Genomic DNA, 23,829 nt, shown 5'->3' on the forward strand with positions numbered 1-23,829 from the left:
TTAATCATTGAATTTTGTTACACACAGAATAATATCTGCTCATGAAGCTCCTTAGTCAGTATGATTTCTTGTTCATAGTTTGGTTACTGTGTGGTTAAATCTGGAAACTGCTATCTGTACTGTTAATTTGCTCTAGTTTCTTCATCTTTCAATTCACCCCTAGCTATCTCAGTTTTCTGCTGTCGTGTTGAAGTTTTAGACCCGGCCATTTTCACAAGTGGTCTGTGAGTGCAAGTGTGTTGTAAACAGTGCAACAACAGCGGAGGCAGAACAACAGTACAATTTGGAAAATGAAGCACTTAACATAAAATAGAATAAATGAAATTAATTTAAAATTCAAGACAGACACCATCCTCCATGTATTAAGTTATAGGGAATGAATGATCAGTTGAAATATTTGTATATGTATCTGTTGCATGAATATAATTATAGGAATTTTTAACTTAGTTTATAAGCCAGACTAGATGTCAATAAACATTACTTCTAAACAGCTCATCCAAAAAATGTATCAAAAGTAAGGGTTAAAAAGTTGTCATAATGACTAGCAAGAATCTGAGTAATTTTCACAGACAGTGACAAAAAGAGACTCACAATAAACATTCTGTAATAAATATAATTTTTCACATTGATACTGTGCATTGGTATGTAGGTTACATAAGCATGTTATGAGTTAGACTGCTGGTGGTCTGTTTTTCTCTCAAAATTCAGCAGGGGTTATGAGGCGAGATGCTTTAGGCTTAAGGGGAATGGGACAAGACATGGGCGCAGCATGCCTTCTTCCCTACTCGGCCACACTCCCTTGTCCCACCTTCTTCCCTATTTGGCCACCGCCATACTGCTCTTTTGTGTTCGCGATGACTAAACACTGGTCTAAGTGACCCTTAGAGAAAAAAACGGCAGCCAGCAGACTAGTTACAAGTTGAATTTTTAACCTTGGTGAGTTAGGTGTTATTATTTGTTGCATCTCCGTTTTTTGATCACTGACCACTTCAGTTTCAAAAATTTACCTTAGTCAATTTTGTGTTACATTAGATCTGTGTTTTATAATATTACATGTCATTGTATTAATATGCTAGGGCCGTTTATGCTTGATCAATAATAGTTGACATGCCCCCTCCTATTCAACTGGTATTCTCACTTGTACTAAAGTAAGAAATTATTTTGTTTTCGTTGCACTGCAGATTGATTAGACAACAACTAAACTTTGCCATCTGAGAATATGTTTGGGCCTTCAGTTGTCAGAGTTAACAATGTTATTAGTTTTATTTATTAAATATCACTTCAATTATTGGTTAGGCAAAGAATCATTAATTTATCAAAATCAATATAACACGCATTCACTTTGGCTCGCAGTGCCATCCCAGCCTGTGGGTCTTGAAGCAAACTACATCAACTCTTCTGCATTAAGTGTCAAGTGGCAGCTTCCTTTGTTTCCAAATGGTAACATCACCAAGTTTATTGTGAAGTATGAATCCAGTACATACTCTCCATGGAAACAAGACTTTGACTGGTGCAGTCGGCAAGTTTTTGGCAACAGACCAGGAGGCGATACCAGCGCTGATGAAGGAAGTGCAGATAAGAATCCTGATGGTAGGTATGAATTTAAGGAAATAAAGTTTGATTTGAGCAGCAAAACAATTAAGTAATCTGCACACAAGACTAAAAGCCAAGATTTTAACACTATTTCATCATTGCTTATCATGTTTACATGTAATAAGTTTGAGAGGACAGCGTGTAAAAACAAAATAATTCAAAAACGGCATTCAAAACATAACACTCGCTCAACAACTGGTCTCAAAAGAAAACTGTTTAAGGTATTTCTTGTTAGTTTGCCAAGATACCAACAGTTACCGGTAAGTGATTTGATAGAGTGGTTTTCCATTGAGTGAGGAAAGTAATCAGACAGTTACTTTGTTTTTATTTTACTACGATTTGACACTGGCTGAGTAGTCTAATTGGTAAGTAATTGGTTTGGTTTTGGTGTTACGACACTCAATTGAAAACCGCTCTATATAGTGTGAAAAAGATGTTGGTAGGTACAATGTAAAAATGGTGGTGGTGGGTCAAAAATCAAGGGTAACAGATGAGTGTAACCCTGATGGTAAAAACTTGCAATGTTGCCCCCTCAGAGACTTGGCTAGAAACAGTTTCATTGGTAGATGTCATATGACCTTGAGGTATCCAATGAGAATGCATGCTGTTGGGGAAGAAATTCCAGCTGGAATTTAGTAGTTAACACCTTATGTTTTATATTTTTTAGGGTGTGGCAAAGTAAACATAACCTGTGACTGTGATGTCAAGCCAGAAGTTAAACCAGAAAAACAAGCTGCATTGTTCGCAAAGGAGTTCCAAGACAAATTGTACCAGACGATCTTCACAAAAAATAAAGATGACGATGACGAGACTACTACAGCACCAAGAACCACAGCAACAACCATCCTTTCCTCTGGTTCAAATCAGACAAACTGTAGCAATGATGTACAGGTTAGGACTGAGACTGGTGCTATAGATTTGGGAGGGAGGAGGCTGACAAGCATTTAACTAATCAGGACAGGTAGTGAAAGGTTGAGTGAATGGTGGCAGCGTGGACGAGTGGTCAGCGTGTCGGACTCACAATCCAGCGGTCCTGAGTTGGAGTCCCACTCTGACCACTACCTGGATTTGTTTCTCGATAGCCCCGAGTTCAAATCCTCGGCCATGCTTGTAAATAGCCAACTGGTATGCCTCTGGCCAGTAGGGATTCTTAACAATGTTATGTTCAATTTTAATTATTTGTTTCAGTTGTTTGCTCGGCCCCACTAGCACTTGTGCTATAACACTGCCGAGGGTAAATAAAGGTTATATATCTGTAATGGATTTTTACATTGCAATGCAGTTGAGAGGTTAGCAACACAATGGGATTGCTGTTGTATTGGTTTCAAATTATGCAACCCTAAACAAAAGAGATGTTAAAATTTCAGGGCAGTTTTTCTATATACTATGATATTGTGCTTTTATCCCATTTTACGAGTCTCAAATTTTTCATGGTGAGCAAATTAATGTTAAGAAGAACATCAGGATCCACTTCTGGAAACAGTATGTTTAAAATGTACTGGGCTATTTATTGGGCAGCACTGAAAGGCAAACCTCTTCAAAACTAAGGCTGTACTTACCGGTAACTTGTATGAACAGAAGTTGAATTTTCTTATAACATTGTCATAAAAAGAGTCAAGCCATGTTCAACTGGGTGTGGTTCTTTCAGAATCCATCGTGTCAAAACTTAACAGTGCCACCAAGCAGTAAACCAACTACAACATCGTCTAAGGAGTCAACCACATCCGCCAAACCAACCTCCACAAAGCCAACCATTCTACCAACTGAAGCTGCCTCTAATGTCACCTTGGTGGTGAATGGCAAAGCTAGGAGTGTCATCCTGGCCAAACTGAAACACTTCTCAGACTATGCTATCACTGTAAGTGCAGTACACAGAACCATTTTGAGTGTACATTTTATATGCCTTTGGTTCATGTGATGCTTGATGACATAGTTAATAGACCTTTTTAATAGAGGGGAATGGTTTTGAAACCTGACAAAGGTCTTTGTTGTATGTTTTGTTACTTTTTTTGGCCTTGATTGTGCACAAAGCACAATAGATGTTTACTTCTGATTGAAGACCAACCAGTAGAAACGTTTTGCACATGTAATTCATGCATAGTATATGAACACAAATCAAAAGATTGTGCTCGGTCGTGGACCTTCCAACATAAATCTTGGCATCTGATGTTTGCCGGACTTCATAACCATTCCCCTCTATGGTGATGACAGTTCACAAACATTATGCAAACCAAGAAGTAAATGGCATTGACAGGTAGTTGACTGTTTTTTCGTCAGTCATCCCATTAGCCCTGTTCTGAGGTAGTGGGCTTGCCTCCTATGACTAGATTAACACCTTCACCCGTTACAAGCCTATACGTAAGGGAGTGTTTTAAGCTTATCTTTAGTGACATTATGACATTTTAGTGACATTTTGCCCAAAGGCCCAGTACAAAGCGATTTGGTTATTGGTTTAAACGATGGGTTGCTGTTCTCTGTTTTTATGCATTATTTTAATGATCACCCTTCAGGTCTGTGCATGTACAAAAATTGGTTGTGCAATTGGAAGTTCCTGTGCGATCACAAAGGCAATGACTTACAAAAACAGTAAGTGACATGAGCTTGAAGTGTAATGGCATCTGGTAGTCATTAAAAAGCAATGATGTTGTTAATGGATTTTTTATTTTTATTTCAGTTACAGCTGACAATCTTGGAGGCCCCCTGAAGGTCACTACTGACAACGTCACTAAAGAAGTAAGAAACTGTATTGATTTGACTTGGTACAGACTGTAGGTGTAGATTGACCCTTGTCTTGCTTTCCACAGTTTGCGACTGTTTTAATGCCATGCTATTTTTGTTTTATTTTTTACAGTTTTCTCTTTCATGGTCCCCTCCAAAGGACCCCAATGGAGTGGTACTCAAGTATGACATTGAAATCAAAATGGTAGGTGCATGCCAACCCTCTTTACTCGGTCAAAGGGCGTAGGCACCTTGTTTCCAATTGTGCTTCTTATAGATTGTTTGGTCCTTTTTGCGAACTTGCGTCTTTCTGATACCAAAATAGAGTCATCCATCTTCCCATCATCGTAAGATCCCAGTCTTGGAGATCAAACAATCTGGAATGCATACGAAGCCTTAAGTTTGAAACCAGTTAAAAGGAACAGCATCACCTCCTGACCACACCTCACCTTAATGTGCTCTGTTCGTATCTCGCATATAAAACTAGATGCACAGCAGCGAAAATAGGTGACAGTGAAGTCGTTGTTACAGCAACAGTTGCCGTGCTAGCTTAATGAGTGCAATTCTCAGGGTGAGAGACGCCTTGAGAAAGACGGTTCAGACGCAGTGTTAGTGACTGACGTTTCGGTAACCTGAGCGGAGGTCCTCTTCAACGTCAATATTTCACAGTGTGGTAGTGTCGATGTACTGTAACACCAAAATCAGTATATAGCAGAAGTGTGATATAAATGTTTCAGTGGTGTGGAAATGATTCGTAGGACACAATAGCAAGTAAAGTAATGTCTGATTCCCAAAGGTGATGAACTACTTAGTTCTCTTGAAGATTTCAACGGATCTTCAAGCGACAGTGCGCAGAATGAAAAGTGATCTAATATAATGATATTGTACCTCTCCTAACGATTGCTAAGATCGTTTACCATTGTTCGTCTTTGTCACAGCGAAACATCATACAAGCTGCTATGTTTTTTTGTCGTTGTTTCAATATACAGAACTCCAATCAATCTGTGATCCGATGTGTAGGTGGCAAAAAGTTTACACATACAGGACCTCCTCCCTTTAGTATTGACGGGAAGTATGCTGCTCGTGTACGAGCCATTACCCCTGCCGGCAATGGGTCTTGGAGTAACACTGTAGCTTTCTCCTTACCGAGTAAAGACGAGTCAGTAGGTGAGTTTTAGTACAATTTATAGCTTGTGTTTCCTTGACAGCAAGAACTCCGGTTTAAAGTTTATGCCTTCGACACTTCTTCGGCACCTGGACTTTAAGAGTTCGCTTCCAATTTGATTACCTCCATTTACTACGTTAGATATATTGACTAAATGCTTCTTTAGGCTGATAGGATTGATAGGCTTCACTCGTCTCACTTGTCTCAACCTAACTCTAACACTAATTAGTAGAATTCTACTAGTATACTAATGCAAATGCTGCAATCTGATTGGCTGAGCTACTCGTATACTATCAGCCATCAGAGTGCAGTGGCTGTCGGTGGTCTACGAAATGCGACGTTTTTATCGTTTTCCTGAAGTTTTGGAAGAAAGTTTAGATGTAAATGGATAATTAAATTCCTGAGAAGACTAAAAGAAGGACATTGACGGCTTCTTGACTTTAAAAACTTGAAATTATTGAAAAAAAACGGGTGCGCGCGCGTAAACAACTGCAAATTTGCTAAGGACAATTCAATACGTGCGATTTTGTTAAAGCGTACAGTTCAATAATGCGTTGAAAAATTATGGGAAACCGTTATTTAAAGTAAATTTTAGTAAGAATTCTACTAAAACAATTAGATTATTCGCTCTCGATTACTATGAGGCGATAGTTGATTCGGCCGGCGGCCTCATCAACTATCACCTCATAGAAATCTCGAGTTCATAATGTAATTGTTAATTAGCCTACATTTACTTTCTGTGAAAATCGCGTTGAGCTTAAAACTGTCCTGTTTGTGTGCTAAAGCCTTAAATGCTTAGGCTAAGGTTTCTGGTTACAACGTTGATATCTAGTCCTCAAAGTTGGGAGCCTGCAGTGGCGGATCCAGACCTTGAGCTAAGGGGGGGGGGGGGGGGGGGTTGATTGCCCTGCCGGCTTTTCTTCCTTGTGCGATTAGTCTGAAATTCGATGCTCACTTCAGGATTTGTCTTCTGCTTACATACTCTCTGAAGTAAGCGACCACGGAGAGAAGGTGCAATAATCAGGGTAGGGAGTGGAATTTGTTACCCCAATCGGAATTTTTAGATATGATTACTGTTGCTATAGTCATTTAATATAACCATGGTGTCAGGAGACCAATATACTGATATCTTAAATCACTTGTGTTCTGTTTTAGACCCTCCATTACGGGAGAATGATTCCATGTCTCTCGGGACAATCGTGGGTACCAGCCTTGCTGCCAGTGTTGTGTTTGTGTTAGCGTGCGGGTTTGTGGTGTGGTATTTTGCTCGTAAGAGATACAAGAGGTATTGTGTTTCTATGGTAACTGTAGTTCATGACTCTACCCTTTAATCTCTGCAGTAATTGCCATGATAGCGCGCTTTAGCCTTTATGGTAGGGGGGGGTGGGGACCGGGCGATGTTGGCCATATCGACTTCAGATTTTGATTGGTCGTAGAAACAGATCCATCAAAAATGCAAAGGAGTGATAGGAAGTTTTATTAGTCTTCCAATCAAACAAATGGGACTTGCCATCTCGATGACTCAGAAAGCTCTCGTATCAGCTTAATAAGGTCACACGTTGCTTAGCAACGTCGCCATTGTGAAACTGACTGGATGCCGCTGACCGAAATGTTACCCCTGACCAAGAAATGTCACTTGGAACCCAATGTCGTGGTCTCAATCAGGACCCAGTTTTGTGGCCTCGTAAAATTGTGGTCCAGTCTTTCTAAGTGATGATCGCTCATAACAGTGGAGACTATAAGTGAAAGGGAAGCTTGGCCTTGCTATTTACACGTGACTCACGAGTTTTCTGAACCTTTGTGAATGTACGCTTTTTATCTTCTAGTAAAACGGTGTAGATAGGCATGGGCTTTGAATGTCCTGTGAGTTTCATCTACTGATGCACTGTTTTGTTTGATAACTTCAGGTACAGTGATGAACAAATTCCCGGCGTTCTGTACGCTTCTGTTAACCCGGAATACATGACATCCACTGACGGTATAACCTACTTAAAACGCGCAGACATTAACTTTTACCTTTTCAATGTCATAGATTTTGGTTGTCTTTTTTTGTTCTTTTTGTTTTGCTGTCGCTCTAAAGGCGATGACGGGCCAGATATTTAACGGTTTTAGCAGCAACTAATGTCGCAACACCATAGATAAACGGGTTAAAGGTGACATGGGTTATACCAAGCACCTTGATAAATGTGTGTTTGTTCAGATGTCTAAGACGGCTAGAATAACTGGCAGTCTGTTGTTATTTATGGACAGTTTCACTATGATCTCGATTAAGTACTACAGTGATTCTTGTACCTTCTTTGACTGGTTCACTGGATCGGAGTATGGATCACCAGTGAGGAATGTCTCGCTGAATCGCAGAGGTCTCTCTCTTACGTGATGGAAGGAGTGTCAGTAGACCAGATAGGAATGCCAACTCAGACGGCCATAACTATTGTCGTTGTTTCGTGATTGCAGTGTATATTGCTGATGAATGGGAGTTCCCACGAGAAAAGATCAAGCTTGTTCGAGAACTAGGAAACGGTTCTTTTGGCATGGTTTATGAAGGAGAAGCTGAAGACATTACGCCAGATGTCCCTATACGCAGAGTAGCAGTCAAGGTATAACAAATTTTGTTATTCTCACTTCTGTGTGTGAAGCGCAATCTTTCCTTTCTTTCTTTCTTTCTTTTTTTTTTGGCTTTGTACTGGGAGTAATTAAATGCACGTGAACCCGTGATTCCGTTCGTAGCGTAAATTGGTTTGGTTCCGCGATTACCTGCCACTCATCACAGAATTTGTTTTTCTACTGGCTGATGTTGATCTTTATTGGCTTGTCTAGAGCGGTTTTTAATTGCGTGTAGAAAGTAATCAGGCAATAACACTGGTTTTGGTGTTAGTTTTGGTTTTACTACGGTTCTAGATTGGCTGAGTAGTCTTATCGGTCACATAAAATAATTGGTTTGGTTGTGGATTTTCGACACTCAGTTGAAAACTGCCTTAAAGCTTTGATTTGACTCGACAAGATCGCCGACGAAACAAATTTAGCTGTGAGGTATGCACTAGTTTTAACCTAAACTCATCAGTGCTGCCTTCCTTTAAAGTCTTATCCGATCTCAGCATCGACAGCAACGATTGTGCCAAATTTTCAACAAGTAGTGGCTTCTTCGAGTTAACCTCCGTCTGTCCCTCTTCCCTGAGTGAGTGCAGGTGAAATGAGCATCAGAATTCTGATCATATCATCTCTTATTGCAGACTGTGAGTGAAAACGCCTCAATACGAGACAGAGTGGAGTTTCTCCAAGAGGCGTCTGTTATGAAGTTAGTCTTCTTGATTTAACGTAATTTAGTTCTTTATTATAATCTTGATATAGATCCATTCTTTTTCCGTTTTAGAGTATGTATTTGGCGTGTGTCGTTGCTCGAAACCGGTTTACTTGTGTGTATACTTTGCAAAATACATTGAGTAAACCAAAACAGAACAGCACAGTTCGAAGTTATTGAAAAAAATTCCCTCCTTAAATGTAAAACAATCTGTAAAACTTGTTGAAACAATTGTAAGAGGCGGAAATTTTTATTAATAATTGTACAACGAAAAATCGAATCGCTTTCTGGTAGCTACAGCGAGAATGGCAGACAAGAATTCCCCTTTCTTTTCTCGTGCTAGCTATCTGCCGTGTTTCTTTTCTTTTTAACAGATAACGTCGGTGGTCAGTTTATGACTTTGTTTTGTTATCTATCACAATTCAGTCATGCATAGGATTGACTTTAGTAATGATTTCTGTTGCTTAGTTTCCTTTTTGTTGTCTCGTCAGACAATTCTGCAGTAACCACGTGGTACGGCTTCTGGGCGTGGTGTCAGAGGGCCAGCCTACTCTGGTTATCATGGAACTAATGGAGCACGGAGATCTCAAGAACTTCTTACGATCTCGTCGGCCAGGGGTGAGCTAGAAAAGAATTTATGTTTAGATACGTAACGTCCAGGAAGGTCTGTAGGAGAAGAATGATAACAAGATCAAAACAGTTGATTATACTGTTTGTGTTTTCAACAACACTCTATTCATTTGTCTTCAACAGGAAGGATCGTTGCCTGCTCCAACCCTTCAAGAACTTCTTCAAATGGCTGGAGAGATTGCGGATGGGATGGCCTACCTTGCGGCCAGGAAATATGTTCACAGGTATCAACCATGACGTTTTGTAACTGAGTTTCTCTGTAATAAACGAACAGAACTTCGCGACATGCGAGAACCAACTGCGCCAGAGCACAAGCAAGATAACTCGAGTCTGTTGATGCACAAATTGTAAGAGATGTGTTATGGGATATAACAGACAAAGAACACAGGACTCATGTGTTCTTTAACTTACTGTCGTAACAGAATATGGAAGATTTTGTGTTAGAGTTAGTGTCCGTTTTCCTAACGAAGTGTTTCCATTCTTTCAGAGATCTTGCAGCACGAAATTGCATGGTAAACTCGGATTTTACAGTTAAAATAGGAGGTGAGGCACTGTCTAATAATTATTATTATTCAACTTTCATACACTGTACGAATTCCGAATTTCTGACTGGCTGATTTGTACCACGTGATGCTGGGTTGTGACGAGACAACAACCTTGACGTCGTTATCGTGGTGTAATAGCCGTGGTGTAAATTCAACATACCACTGTCATTACACCATGGCTTCGGCTGACTCAAATATAGTGGTTTCAATGCAGGATTTCTTTGCGCAGTGTATTCAGTTTGAATAATAAAAATGTTAACGCACTCATTGCTCGTGAATTATCGAGATTTACCTGTACTCGTTCACTGACAATGAACTCGAAACTTTCAATACCGCACGAGGCTTTGCCTCGTGCGGTATTGAAATTTCTCGTTCATTGTTAGTGAACTCGTGCAGGTTAGTCCCGATAATTCACTCGCTGAGTGCGTTAACCTGTAACTACCTATCAAAATTTTTTGGTCAGTTGTGCTTTTTGTTCTTAAAAAATAGTAATCATAATCGTCTTTTGACAGATTTTGGAATGACTCGTGACATTTACGAAACAGATTATTACAGAAAAGGAGGAAAAGGTAGGCTTGTCATCTCTGGCTGCTGCAGCCCTCATGCTGTACTACTCTCCACTCTTATGGCCATTTTCCTTCACGTATGCTAGCCATGTCTAGTTCACCCTCTCGATGTTGCTTTAAATTTCCAATTCTCTTTAGGTTTACTTCCCGTACGGTGGATGGCGCCAGAGTCTCTAAAAGATGGTGTCTTCACGAGTTACAGCGACGTTTGGTGAGTCGCACTTTTGTATTTATAGCAGTTCAACTACACGATAGTAATTCATACACTGCATTTGTCAATCAAAGAAGGAACCACACTCATTACTTCCGTCGTCTGTCACTTAAGTCATCGGTTATCGCAACAGATGTGCGGAGTATAAACTGCTTAATAAGACGATACTTAATAATGTCACTACAAAGATAATAGGCTGTAAATGAAAATAATTTATTTGTTTCACGTGGCAGGTCATTTGGCGTTGTGATGTGGGAGATGGCTACACTAGCGTGCCAACCTTACCCTGGAAAGTCCAACGAAGAAGTACTGAAATATGTAGTGGATGGAGGACTCATGGAGAAACCAGAGGAATGTCCAGACAGGCTGTAAGTAACTGGGATAGTTTGTGGCTTCTCATTAGCTGTCGTGTTCTGATTATTTTGGTTTGGTATTATTTTGTCGTGCTTCATAACTAGTAAAGCCTTCAGAGTGATCATGTCTACTTCATAGCAAACCAGGTGCAAAATCTGAACTATGTAAATGGTTACTTCGTTTGTTTTACAGTAGTTGCATGTTTTCGTTCTCTTTCTCTGTTTCTTTTAGTTCTGAGTGTTTTGCTTCCCTAGACTGACGCAGTAATTATTTTAGCTTTAATATATGTGTTTACTTCACCGGAAAAAAGAGTCATGTTTTACTTAAGGTTTCTTGTATCGCGACGTGTTCGTTGCGCAAATTGAAATGTCCTTATGATCAGCGATAGCTTGTGAATACAGCCGCTTTAACGCCCCCGTTGATTTGCAGGCTCAGTAGATTAGTAATGTCAAAGATGGGTTGGTGTTGTCGTTAGGCGACTTCAGCTGGACCCCGCTAATTCAAAGACGACTATTCCCGTTATTTCGAACTCAAAACCATCGCCCTTGGATTTGCCCTCCAGTCATTTACTATCAGTTATTTCGAACTATTTTGGATCAACTGTGTAACAATCACCAAGTTTTAGAGTGTATCTCAATTCATCTCCTCGTATTTTTAATTAAAGGTTCTTAATTCCGATTACGGATACTTTTGGTTTAGTTTTTTCTTGAGATGTAGGTGTTGACAGAGAAACTTCCTTTATGATCTTATTGCAGATATGAAATGATGACGTTATGCTGGCAGTTTAATCCCAAAACTCGGCCGACCTTTGTGTACCTCATTAGCCTTCTGGAGGAGGACTTGTCCGAAGACTTTCGTTATCTTTCGTTCTACCACACTCTCCCAGAAGACCAGCTCAAAGGACTGTTAAGCAGCCATTACAAGCATAAGAATAGAGCCGAGACAACGGATTCCACTACCAATGTTGAAACTGGAGCGTAAAAGTAAAGCGTCTGAAGCGTTATTAGAGTTACCTTGACATACACAAGTGCATTATAGTTTCAGGTTTGCGCTGTCGATCCGTTGCTCTAGTTAAAACTCCCAACGGTTGCATCTTGCTGAATGACTTACGTACTGGTCAAAACAAATGAACAAACTCACTCCCTCGGCGTCAACCATAGACATCAAGTTACAGTACCCAGGAATGGTGCTCTGTAAATCTCTGGGTAGGGCTGTGCCGCTGGAACACTAAAACACTCACCCTATATACTAGACCATGATCAGCTTGATTTTGCAACCCTATTGTAGACTAGCCACCAAAAACCCCAACCCGGTCCCAGGTTAGTTACTTTCCATGCGAAAACGTTATCACTATCGTAGTCCAACATACGTTAACTAAACCAATATTTTACAAAGCCGTTTCCGAGATTCAATTTCTATTATACAACCCTGGGTAAAGAACCTCGTTTTAGACTAAGTTATTTATACACTGGCCACTTTTCTGGTAAAATTATATGCTATTCTAGACCAAAACAGTTTGATTTCTATACCCTATCCCAGACGAAACTGCCTGAAAACCATACCCTTCACAGCGGCACATACTCATGTAGCTTGTATATGGGATTACCCCTCCCGGGGTACAGTGGCGGTGAATTCTTAGGACTTGACGACGAACTCGAGGAAAGATTTAACTATAAACTAGAGACAGTCTTGAAAAAGAGTCACGGTTCTTGTCAAGTGAACTTGGTACAAGAAGAGATAAAAGACCGGAATAAGTTAGGCCACTAGCTTTGTTCATATAAACTTGCTTTCATCATCATTTATATTTTTAACTCTCAGAAATTGTATCATAAATAGAAAGCTTTAATAAACTATATCCTTTCCGCGTAACACATTTTTGGTTCTTTGTATTAATGTCAAAACACATACGTAACCTTACAAACCATTTCCCAGAGATGTCTCTATCCTATCAGTGTTTAGTATAAATCTACTAGCGTTCTATCACAAATGGCGATCTCTGATTGCCTACGCTACTCACTATCTTTTCAGTGATAGATAGTGAGTGGCGTAGCAGCCTGCGCGTAGATTTATACTAAAATAATTAGATTATTCGCTCTCGATTTCTATGCCTTGATAGTTGACGTCAACTATCACGCGATAGAAATCTCGAGCTCATAATATAATCGTTTACTACGATAATAAATTCCTCTTTCAAGTTATTTCCCTGAGATTTTTCGATGTGTGATCTTTTTGGGAATGAGATGACGTTATATAGCGGCAACCTTCTGGCAATAGTGTAAATCTACTAGCGTTCTATCACAAATGCCGTTCTCTGATTGGCTACGCTACTTACTATGTATACTGTGATAGATAGTGAGTAGCGTAGCGGTGTGCCCATGTTAACAAAATGACGGCCGCTTCTTGGCGTTTTTGAAGTGTCTCTGAAGAGGATTTAGATGAACGACTAGTAGGTTTATACTAAAACAATTAGATTGCTCACTCTCGATTTCTATGCGCAATAGAAATCTTGAGCTCGTAATCTAATTGTTTAATAGGCGGATACATCTCTGTAGTAAAACTCTGAACATAGGTAAGAGGGAATGAGGGGCAGTAGAGTTCGTCCCACTTATTGGCCTTCTCTTTCTTTCAATGTAGTATCCAGTTCTCCCGCGGATAATGCTTCGTCGCTTAGTGAGTTAAGCCTGGTTAGCAGAAGCACAGCCCTATTAAGGTGGCCGAACACAGTTTCGCACGCACTTTTGCTGATGCAATTCAGCGCGCGCTCAAGGATTGCAAAAAACAAACGTGCCGTCAATAGAGCGATCATTTTATTTACTCAACACCCGCAGTATCTGTGCTATTTTTCTCTATAATTGAACGCAGCGTATTGATGGCTTTAGTCTTTCATTACAAAAATATGTTAGAAAAGGTAACGATGCAAAGGACTCAGCAATTCTCAGCTTTTTCTTTCTTACCGAAAGCATTCTCGTCCCCAGAGCCTCCATTTCTTTTGGTCACGTGGTCGGAGAAAACGACGAGTAGCACTGGGGACGAGAATGTACCGAAAGAGCCCAGTTAAATGCAACGCATGCGTAGTAAGTCAAAAAAATTGCGATTGAAAATTTCACTCGCGGAAATACGCCTATTTCTCGAGAACTACGCATTAGAATTTCACGAAATTTGGCACGAAAATACTTTAGGAAATAAGTAACTGGAGTACTAAAAATAATTCAACTTTGACAAAGGAAAATTCTTTGACAAAGGAAATTCTAGATATTCCAGTGAACCTTCAACAAGGGATAGTAATATTAAAGATCTCTCTGTTAAATTATCAGCAAAATGGTGTTAACTTGTGAGAATCGTTACAAGCTTGTTGCATGCAAATTTTAAAGAAAATCTAATAACTAGATTTTCTGCAAATAAACAAAACCGATTTTAAAGGCCTGTTTATATTTATTCATGTTGCCATGGCAACGGCACATACGTCAGCTTAACCATCAAAAAACCAAAGTTTGTGTTGTTAACTAGCTTGGTGCCATTTTTGACGACTGAAGGATCAAGGGTTTTAAAGAAAAAGGTGAATGAAACACAGTTATCAAAAACTGTGTTCAGCCACCTTAAGCATAGCGGTAGTGAGAATGTGCACAGCACAATCTTAAGCACAAGAAGAACAAAACGTTTTGTTCTTGTGCTTATGGTTATGTAAGTGAGAACGCGTTGCTGTAAGCATAAGCATAAACGTCCCCCATAATTTGTTGTGGGCGTCCTCACTACCGTTATGCTTTGTATGCTTGTGCTTATGTTTTAGAGTAAACCAGGCTTTAAAAAAATCGCGTCATGGGTGGGCTATTTCTCGACCCTCCAGAAATATTTTTTTTAAAATCTAAAAGTGACCACTTGAGAGGGATTACCTTAGAAATGAGGGCTATGTTGAAGATTAACTCTCTTATCTTTCCTCTTATCTTGACATGACATAGGCCAGTTGATGTTTTGTACCATATACTAGCTGAGAACATTTGTATGTGTCTTAAAAAAAACCAAACTAGCTGTAAAATACAAACATCTTTAAAATCGAGTGTCCTGTCAAGAGCTTTGATCCTTCATGTTGTAAACCTAGGCATTCATAGTTCCAATCAAGGTTTGCTAAGATTCTCCCAAGTTACCTGGTTTGTAACACTCGTTTGAGAGGCGAATTTTTGTACTTTACGGAAAGACTTCGTCAGATGAGTGGCACAGGTAGTGGGGGTGGGAGTGCAAATGATTAAGAAACTCACACTAGTAGGGTGAGGATGGAGTAAAAACTCCCCAACTTCCCCCCTGCCACCAAGGGACATGGATGATGGGCGTGTCCCAGAGGCCTCGACCCTAACCTCGAACTTTAAAAAGAATAAACTGGTGTAACCACATATGTTCATTTAGCCCCATTGTGTGGGGGGAGGTACTCCCCCATGTGGGCTACATAGGTAAGCAAAGCACGAAAGGGTGTGATTTTTAACCATTTTGATCTGAAAGATGATTATGGTTTGTGCAATCTGGTCTTGAATTGGGTATGTTTGGTAAGGATTGGGTAAGGGTCAGGCCTGAAATAGGTTAAGGGTTCCAAGAAGCTTGCCCCACACCTGCCCACATCCAATTTTTGTGAGAGAATCCCCCCCCCCCCCCCTCACCTCGCTGGAGCAGGCATTTAGCAAACCAGGGAACAGAGAAGGAAAGAAATCAGCACAGCAAAGAATTAGGCCTGATTTTCTGGGAAAAAGTAACATGGTAACTAAAGAAAAGTCTTAAAAGTAACAAATATATCCATTGTTCTCTGTTTGACTTAAATAAATCAAGCTCAGACATGCAGATAAGTACTCGTGTTTCTCACGTGTAAGAAAAGACAAAGGGATTTTTACCACAAAAATAGATAGAAAAGTGCTTGCACATAATCAAAGGACATGTTCGAAACAAAAGAACAAAGGATGGAAAAGTACACAAATAACATTGACAGAAACAAAGCCGAATTGTTGGCAGAATATTTTTGACACTACTTGGATTACAAAGTATACAGCCACGACGCTGAAGAAATCTTCATCAACCCGGAACTTTGAGCTAAAATAGTGGAGCCCGTAAACAATAACATAAACTGCTGAGTGGTTTATTGTTGTTGAACTGGTTTCGAAATTGATTACAGGTGGTCACGCAAAGTACATAAACAAAACACGTACGCACGAATGACACACGTCCAATTTCCGGCCAACGTTAAATATAATCTTTAGCTGTGTACAAGTTTAGCATTTTAAAATAACTTAACTTATTTTACATCTCCTTATTTTAATAATAGCGGGTCTTAATCTTTATCTACAGCCAGCACTTTAACAGCATTTACAAATGTACAACACAATGGCCAGTATCTATCTGCCTTCTCAGTGAGTTCTCTTCTTGCATGCAAAATCGCTTTGCAAATAACACCGACCATCGCTTATATTTACACCCTGGAATTACAATTATTGCACTAAACTTCTAGCTTTTAAATCACAACTGAGTAGACTTTGAAACATAAAATTGCTTCAAGGGAATTATCCCACGGGGATTTTTCTTAAGCGGCAATTCGAAATCTTTCTATCGTAAGAAAGACAGTTATACGCTCGGCCAATCGCAACTCTGCAATCGACCGTGGCCTTGGCAGATCACGTCCCAAGGGCAGCTTAATGTAAATTGTATAACAATTCCACGTTGTCGATGGCAAAATAAAAAAAAGATAGCGATAAAACGAAGCTAATATCGCATCTGACATAGCGTCGAAGGTTCTGTTGAACTTCAAGTACAATGTACAAGGGAGTTCCTACCGAAACCGTCGAATCGGTCAAGTACAACTTTAACGTAACCTTCTCCCTTCTTCTCCGGCTTATCCATTCTTACTGCTCCTCACCTGATATTTGAATAAGTTGTTAAGCTCATCACCCATGGCTTGTAATATCTGGCCGACTTGACGCGGAGTAACATTGTTATTGTTCGACAAAATCTGAAAACTCAATTGCGTCACAGCTTGTTGGCCGTTTTCCACATGGTCTGATGATCGGGCACTGTTCTCGTTTTCGCTCCTTGTGGTTAAATTTTCGGTTTGTCCTGTCAGTGTTCCATCCGTAGTGGCTGTAATTCTGCTCAGTTGCGACTCCATGTTCAAGTCTGTTTACTTTTTCGGCAAAGTAGTTTTTTCTGGTTCCAACCGTTATAAACGTCGACAACAGTCACGAACAAGCACCTATAAACTTAGTTGACGCAGCACTCAGTCGACAAATCGTTCTCGAAATTAAAAAAAAATCTGTTCTTCAGCTGTTGACTCTGATCTCAATCAGTGACTGTCCTTGTACAAAATTGTTCTTTTCCGCAGCTCAATCAACCGGCTAACGGCGAAAACACTTTGCTCCTTGTATTGAAACACAACAGAGCTCCAAACCGTCAACACGATCGCAATACAAACTACGTATCTTCCCTTGGGAGAGGTTTTCGTCTTCCAGTTCAATACCAAACGTTGGAACTGATTTTCGTGAATCGTAAATCAAAGATTCTATTTTTCCGTTCTCGATCTTCTCTCGTCGCCTTCGGAAGTAAATTGAAACGAACAATATGCCGGGCACTTCAGGAAAAAAATTTTTCGGCGAGAAAAAATGTGGTAAAAATAAACCTTGACGCAGCATATAATCAGGTAATCATCCAATCAGAAAGCAGCAAGCGGGGATCTGATTAGACATGTGATAGACGTTTGTTTTGATGGGTTCTGCCGCGAAAGCACATTGTGAACGCGTGTATTGCGTTGCGTCACTTCGCGGGAACACGAGACCATGTTGGTCCAATCAGGATCACCCTGTTAGGACAACACGTCAGATAACACCACTTTCCCACGTGACTTAGCGCTAATCGAAGAGCTCAAAGGCTCTGGGCCTCTGGTATCAGAAATGTTGAGTTGGACCAATGGGAACACAGAACATTTAAAATCCTTTGACAAGGTTATAAATATTCTCCGACATCACCGAGTTCCTTTCGGCTTTTTCGATTGCGGAGATGGAGGAAGGTAGTTTCAATTTGTTTGCTTTCGAAAGCACCGACGCTTCTTACTTATTTGCGTTTTCGAAAGTTGCGATCCACTGTTTCATTTTCTCACTATAAAAGTTTACTTGTAGGCCGATGGGGCGAAGGAGGACTTCGCGAAAAGAAGACGACGAAGACTTCATAGTGAGACTGGATACAGTGAAAAGCGCGTGTGGTCTGTAAAAGTAAATGCTTCAAAAATATAAAGCCCTATGGAAAGTCGACTTAAACTGCCCAAAGAGGAAGATTCGCCGGTTGCTAGACAAGCCAAGGTTCTCGCCGATGATTTTATATCGTACAGACTCGGAAATAGCCCTATACCTGTATCACCGACTGCCGCTACGCTACGCAGACTTGCTGACCAAATCGAAGAGCAATACCCTTTACTACTGAACCATTTGTGCCACAAATTAAACATAACGCGGGCAACTGTCTATCAAACGTTTTTCGAGATCGCCAGTGAGGTTTTCGCCGATGGAATAAATTGGGGGAGAATAGTTGCTCTCTATGCTTTTGGAGGCAAGCTGGCGGTGTATTGCGATCAACACCAAATGAAAGAGCTTGTCGCCTCAGTCACTGACTGGGTAGCAAGATACGTTGGCGCTGGTCTCAGTGAGTGGATCGAAAATCATGGTGGATGGGTACGTAACAATTTTAATCGAATCGGTTTTTACTGTCTCATTTTGTTTCGTTTTGTTTATCCGTCTTTGAACCCGATGGTAGCTTGAACCACATTAAAATACCTCGTGGATTTTTTGAAAACCCCGGAGACCATCGATGGAGGTTCGTAATAATTGAAAGTTCTCACGTAAACAAAAGATGGTTGAAGTTTGTGTCGTTTTCAGCTGCTGCAGTAACTGGTATCCATAAATAATAAAAGGGTTTTCTTCTTCTCATTGGTTGCAGGAATGAAAAATACTTTCTAAGATCAGACATTGCTAGTTCCTGAGCTAAAAAAAGAAAACTTGCAAACAAAGACCAGAATTATTAAGGGTTTTTTTTATTTAATGACAACATTTTTAGAATTTTTATCAGTGTTTGAAAAAAATCGTTGCGTAGTTGGAGGAATTTTTAAAATGATTTGCTCTTTTCACAATGAACTCCGACTGTATCAAGCCAATCCTAGAATACCACCCTTGTGGATAAGAAAATAACAAGTGTTTTCCTAAACTGAACTTGTAGCAAACACGAAGATAACGTTTCTCACGAGATTTGTGGTACTGACATGTAAAAAACAGAAGCGTGATTATCTGTCAACAAAAGAAATTGAGTAAACCAATTGCATGTAACCGACATCATTTTTCTGGAATTTTAAGATCGGTATTTAATCAGCAAATACGCTGAGAAAGCAGTTTTGAACGAAGTCTGTAGGTAGAAATGTCTAGCTTGCTTCAGAATTTTATGCTGTTACTTCCTCTTTCCTTCAACTGTGGGGACTTGTCAAGTCTTGTCTTTTCTCTTGCTATCTAGACTCTTCCACTTCATAACACAAATAATTTTAGTAACCACAGCAATGTTCATTGTTATGAGATGTAAATTAACGAAAGTTACTAAGAAAAGTAAACTTTACTGATATTGCTGTTTGACAGAGAATAACAACTCTAAGTTTAGTCTAACATAGCATCTTTTCAATAACAAACGTTCAATTATCTCCAACTTTGGAAAATAAAGGATGCTTTTGGAGTCACAGAGAAGCAAACCATGCCATAAGTTAAAACACATCTGGAAAATATCGAAACTGGTAGTGAGCACTCAAGGAAATTATGTGTAAGGTGCTCCATGTATTTAAACCTTAGTGTATTGGACTAAAGAGTAGGAAGCATTTTGTGTCTCCATCAAGTTTTAGTATAACTATCGTGAATGCCGTTCTCTGATTGGCTGCGCTGCTCACTATCTATTCTGCTTTAGTATAAATCTACTACCGTCCTATCACCAATGCTGTTCTCTCATTGGCTACGCTACTCACTATCTATTCTGTGATAGTGAGTAGCCTAGCAGTGACTGCCCTTGATAACAAAATGACGGTCACTTCTTGGCATTTTCCAAGTGTCTGTGAAGAGGATTTAGATAAAGTTTTGAACTACTAGTAGATTTATACTAAAACAATTAGATTATTTGTTCTCGATTTCTATGAATGATAGAAATCTTAATCTAATTGCTAAATGGTAATGAAAGTGGAAGTTTGGTGTGTTTCCACAGCTTTACTTCCAAGTTTCAAAAACTTACAGCAGTTTGGGAGAACTTAGAAACAGAGGGAAAATGTTTCGTATATCTCTAAGAAAACACTGGGAAAAGAAAAGACAAGTGTTAATTTTGATTACCCAAATGTAAATTCCTGTGGGTCAGATCTGCTAGTTGTCAGTTCTACTAAGTTAGTAGAAGTATGGCTTTTAGTGCACACTTCCTTACAGGGTGTTTCCTAGCACAACTTTATCATTACAGGGTTAATAATATAATGCTGGCTTGCACTTCAGTCCTGCTGGTAGTGCCAACATTCTTCTGTTTCTTCCTGTTGAACCCAAGGTTCTAGAATGGTCTTGCTTGACTTTTCAAAAACAGCATCTCATACTTTGAATTTCTCTCGGAATCTCAATATTCTTCCTAATTAACAGCTCAGAATTTGACGTATGTAACTTCAGAGTGAAACAGCTTAGACTGCTAGCAGTCTCTTTCTTTTCCCGGCATGCATCACGTTGCAGTCCTTGGTTTGCAGTTGGGGGATTTTTTGAATATTTCTTTAGAGTTTGGTTTTAGTCTCCTGTTGGTTTTTTTTGTTGTTGTTGTTGTTGTTTTTGGTCTTTTCAAATTTAAGGAAATTAATCATCAAATAATTGTAGCCACAAAACTCCATGTGGCAACATCAAGGATGTCTACATATACATTGGGAAATATCACTTATGGGTTGAGAAATTCATGGTACTGACTACTTAAGCCAGAATCCCTATTTTAATTATGAAGACTGGCATGAGTAATCTGATGCAAGCATGGCACACAAAGAAATAAGTAAAATAAACTCTGCCATCACATATATGGCATGGGGATGGAAGGTAGCCAAATACAAAATGTTTGAAACAACCAGGAATAGACTGTGACGAATCTTGTTTAGAATCTGTGGGTCATTCACTTCTCTGGGAGACATGACAATTGCAAGAAACTTTTTCCTTTCCAATCCCCTAAAAAGGGATTGTAATAAAATCCATGCATTACTTGCAGTTTCCTTCTTATGCACAAAATAAGTTATCGTTAATTTTAAGAAAGTGGTGTTTACTGAAATTCTTAAATGTCTCTTTCAGGACGGTCTGGATAAACAGTTCAATGAGAAAGGCCAAGAGGGAGCATGGTGGAAAGGTGTTTTTCTCACTACTCTTGGACTTGGGACATTAGCAGCTTTTATGTACAGCCGATGAATCACAGAATTCAGTGATGTGTGTATGTGATTATTTAAGTTTGGATTACTTAACTTGCACTAGTGTGTTTCCATAATCTACTATGCATGGTGTTTTACAGTAGGTTACCAGATTAGGTTTTTAGGCCTGTTTGGGTTTAAATTTTTCATACCTTTAGCTGAACATATAATTTTTACATCTGATCATAATTACATGCAGTTTAGACGGCATTTAAGAAAATTGTGGTCAAAACCAGTTAAAACCAGTGGCCACACTGGTGTTACTCCATCAGATCTTAATGTGGTCTATGAAAACTGGGGCTCATCCATGATTGAGCCCTCTAACTTAGACTTAGTTTAATTAAGTCACTCAGAGTGTTTCGTGTTATTTTCTTCAATTTTATTTCCCTTTTCCTTTTGTGGTCTTCCATGAAGGGTGTGGGTGTCATAAGTTTTAAAATGTCCAAAGGGGCATAATTTTGATACGTTTTATCACGCTTGCTAATCCCATAGTTCTTATCACCCAAATAAGACTGGCTGGGGTGTTCATTGTTACGTTTGGGTTAACCTGTTATGGACTAGCATCAGTAGCAATATTCCTCAGAGGCTTGATGTTACCTAACTAGCATAAACCCTAATGCTGTGGGCCATGTTGGTCCAAGTGCAGATCTTACCTTTTAAGGAAGGTGAATCTTGCACAAGAAACTGGCCAAGAGAATATTGAGAAATCTATACAAATTGCAGCACTTTTGCAACAGATACTTTGCCTTCAAGAACATCCAGTAGGTCTCCTCCAACCAAAGACCTGTCACCTGGGGCATTTTGCAATAACATGTTGGAAAAAGTACTTTCAACAAAATTGTTGCGATGTTAATTTAAGTTTCGTAACTTTTTCTTCACTTTCAAACTTTCAAAGTGCTAGTTCTTATCTTTCTAATTTTCCATAATTCTCAGAGTATTCCTCTGAAGTAATACGATTTCTTAAGCTGAGAAACATTTTTATGTGTAAATTGCTTCAGAGGTTATTTATGGTAACGTAAATATTATTTATAACCATGAGTTGTTGATGCAAGTGCAGAAGCACCAACTTTGATTCAAAATTTTACAATGATTTTTAAAATCATGTATTCAAGATGTTTGGACATCTTCTTGATCACAATAATGTGGTAAAAAATTATTGTAGTTAGAAATTTAAACCTTACTGAACAGAGACTATTTAATTAAGGATGTTAATTGTAGCATATTTCCAATTTTCGTTCCATAAATAGAAGTTTTAATATATAATTTAAAGGCTCTAATCATCTCCCAGACTTCAGTCTGTTTGGTTCATTCAACAATGTTAATACAGTGGAATTCCAATGTTTTAAACTCTTGATTATTCAAATCTTGTGATTATTCAAAGCAATTTTTCAATTGTTGGCAAAAAATCCAAGGAGAAAGTTGCCCTCGACTTTTAGAACCAATTTCCTTTCCCTAGGTAGTTAAAAATCAGGTTCCCACTGTAATAATACTAATTCACTGTAGCCGTGTTATGTGTATTCTTAAGCACATGAAAAGAATTGTAGGCCTTTCTTGGCCATTGACACAACATATTCAAAGTTCTGGTCAACTTATATTTTAGTTAGACTGGATTATTGGTACAGTAGAGTTTATATCTACTATTGTAAAGATATATTTGCCTTGAGCAAATGGCAAAATGTAAAATATGTTTTACTGCATCAACATGGTTTACATGTAGATGAGTGTGTGCAAGGGGACTTTACTAGCAAACTGATAAATCATCTATTGTTTATCTCACTCTGTGCAAAAGTATTGATATAAATCTCTGGGCCAAGCCATAGTATTCAACCACTAAGTAAACATTTTCCATTCAAAGGTCAAGTGCAAATTCAAGCCAGACAATTGGACCCTCAAAAAAAAAAACACAACTAAAAAGGTACATTTTTAACACATGGAGTAAGACACTACTAGTTAAAAAATCTCATTTGGGGCTACGTGCAACTACATGTACATGTATTAACATGGAAAGAATTAAAACTACAAACCGTAAAACAAACAAAAAAATTATTATTAGCATTTCACAGTAGACAATAATACTATAGCTATCTCATTAATTTGTGCTGTCTGTTTGGCCACTTAAGGGAAACTAGGGATGTAGGAGCAACCTCCAAGGGGGCGGGGGGGGGGGGGGGGGGGTTCAACCTACAAGGGTTACCTGTCACGTTAGGATGAAATTCAGTGCTGTGTATAAAGTAGGTAAGCAAAAAATTAGAGTAATTGAACCAAGCAATCAACCCTGGAACACAAACAGTCA

At 39.2% G+C, this 23,829-nt stretch overlaps 2 protein-coding genes across 3 annotated transcripts in view; both read left to right on the plus strand.

The window, feature by feature from the left end:
• LOC145499327 (putative insulin-like peptide receptor) overlaps positions 1-12,958 on the plus strand; it is a 34,285-nt gene extending 21,327 nt beyond the window's left edge. Inside the window, exons 12-29 of the mRNA XM_081478831.1 lie at positions 1,354-1,590; positions 2,261-2,484; positions 3,242-3,451; positions 4,104-4,179; positions 4,268-4,326; positions 4,445-4,516; positions 5,301-5,478; positions 6,632-6,761; positions 7,384-7,454; positions 7,931-8,073; positions 8,707-8,771; positions 9,266-9,392; positions 9,528-9,628; positions 9,892-9,947; positions 10,462-10,518; positions 10,654-10,726; positions 10,960-11,094; positions 11,836-12,958. Of these exons, the coding sequence (XP_081334957.1) occupies positions 1,354-1,590; positions 2,261-2,484; positions 3,242-3,451; positions 4,104-4,179; positions 4,268-4,326; positions 4,445-4,516; positions 5,301-5,478; positions 6,632-6,761; positions 7,384-7,454; positions 7,931-8,073; positions 8,707-8,771; positions 9,266-9,392; positions 9,528-9,628; positions 9,892-9,947; positions 10,462-10,518; positions 10,654-10,726; positions 10,960-11,094; positions 11,836-12,061 (2,240 nt within the window). The 3' untranslated portion in view covers positions 12,062-12,958. The remainder of the gene's footprint in view (positions 1-1,353; positions 1,591-2,260; positions 2,485-3,241; positions 3,452-4,103; positions 4,180-4,267; positions 4,327-4,444; positions 4,517-5,300; positions 5,479-6,631; positions 6,762-7,383; positions 7,455-7,930; positions 8,074-8,706; positions 8,772-9,265; positions 9,393-9,527; positions 9,629-9,891; positions 9,948-10,461; positions 10,519-10,653; positions 10,727-10,959; positions 11,095-11,835) is intronic.
• Positions 12,959-17,847: 4,889 nt separating this feature from the next.
• Positions 17,848-23,699, plus strand: LOC145499369 (bcl-2-like protein 1). 2 transcript variants are annotated; one of them, XM_081478897.1, is made up of 3 exons: positions 17,848-18,113; positions 18,212-18,771; positions 21,424-23,699. In XM_081478897.1, exons 2-3 carry the CDS (start codon positions 18,343-18,345, stop codon positions 21,535-21,537), a joined length of 543 nt encoding a protein of 180 aa, XP_081335023.1. In that variant the 5' UTR covers positions 17,848-18,113; positions 18,212-18,342; the 3' UTR covers positions 21,538-23,699. The 2 variants fall into 2 exon arrangements, with proteins under 2 accessions (XP_081335023.1, XP_081335019.1); XM_081478893.1 differs by having other exon boundaries at positions 18,223-18,771.
• Positions 23,700-23,829: the final 130 nt, after the last annotated feature.

Source organism: Orbicella franksi, chromosome 1 (genome assembly GCF_964199315.1).
Source record: "Orbicella franksi chromosome 1, jaOrbFran1.1, whole genome shotgun sequence".
NCBI lineage: Eukaryota > Metazoa > Cnidaria > Anthozoa > Scleractinia > Merulinidae > Orbicella > Orbicella franksi.

Bases quoted from the DNA above. Each gene is read 5' to 3' on its own strand.
- LOC145499369 (XM_081478897.1), top strand. From the start codon at position 18,343: ATGGAAAGTCGACTTAAACTGCCCAAAGAGGAAGATTCGCCGGTTGCT. The intron at 18,772-21,423 runs GTACGTAACAAT...TGTCTCTTTCAG, and splicing joins TCGAAAATCATGGTGGATGG to GACGGTCTGGATAAACAGTT.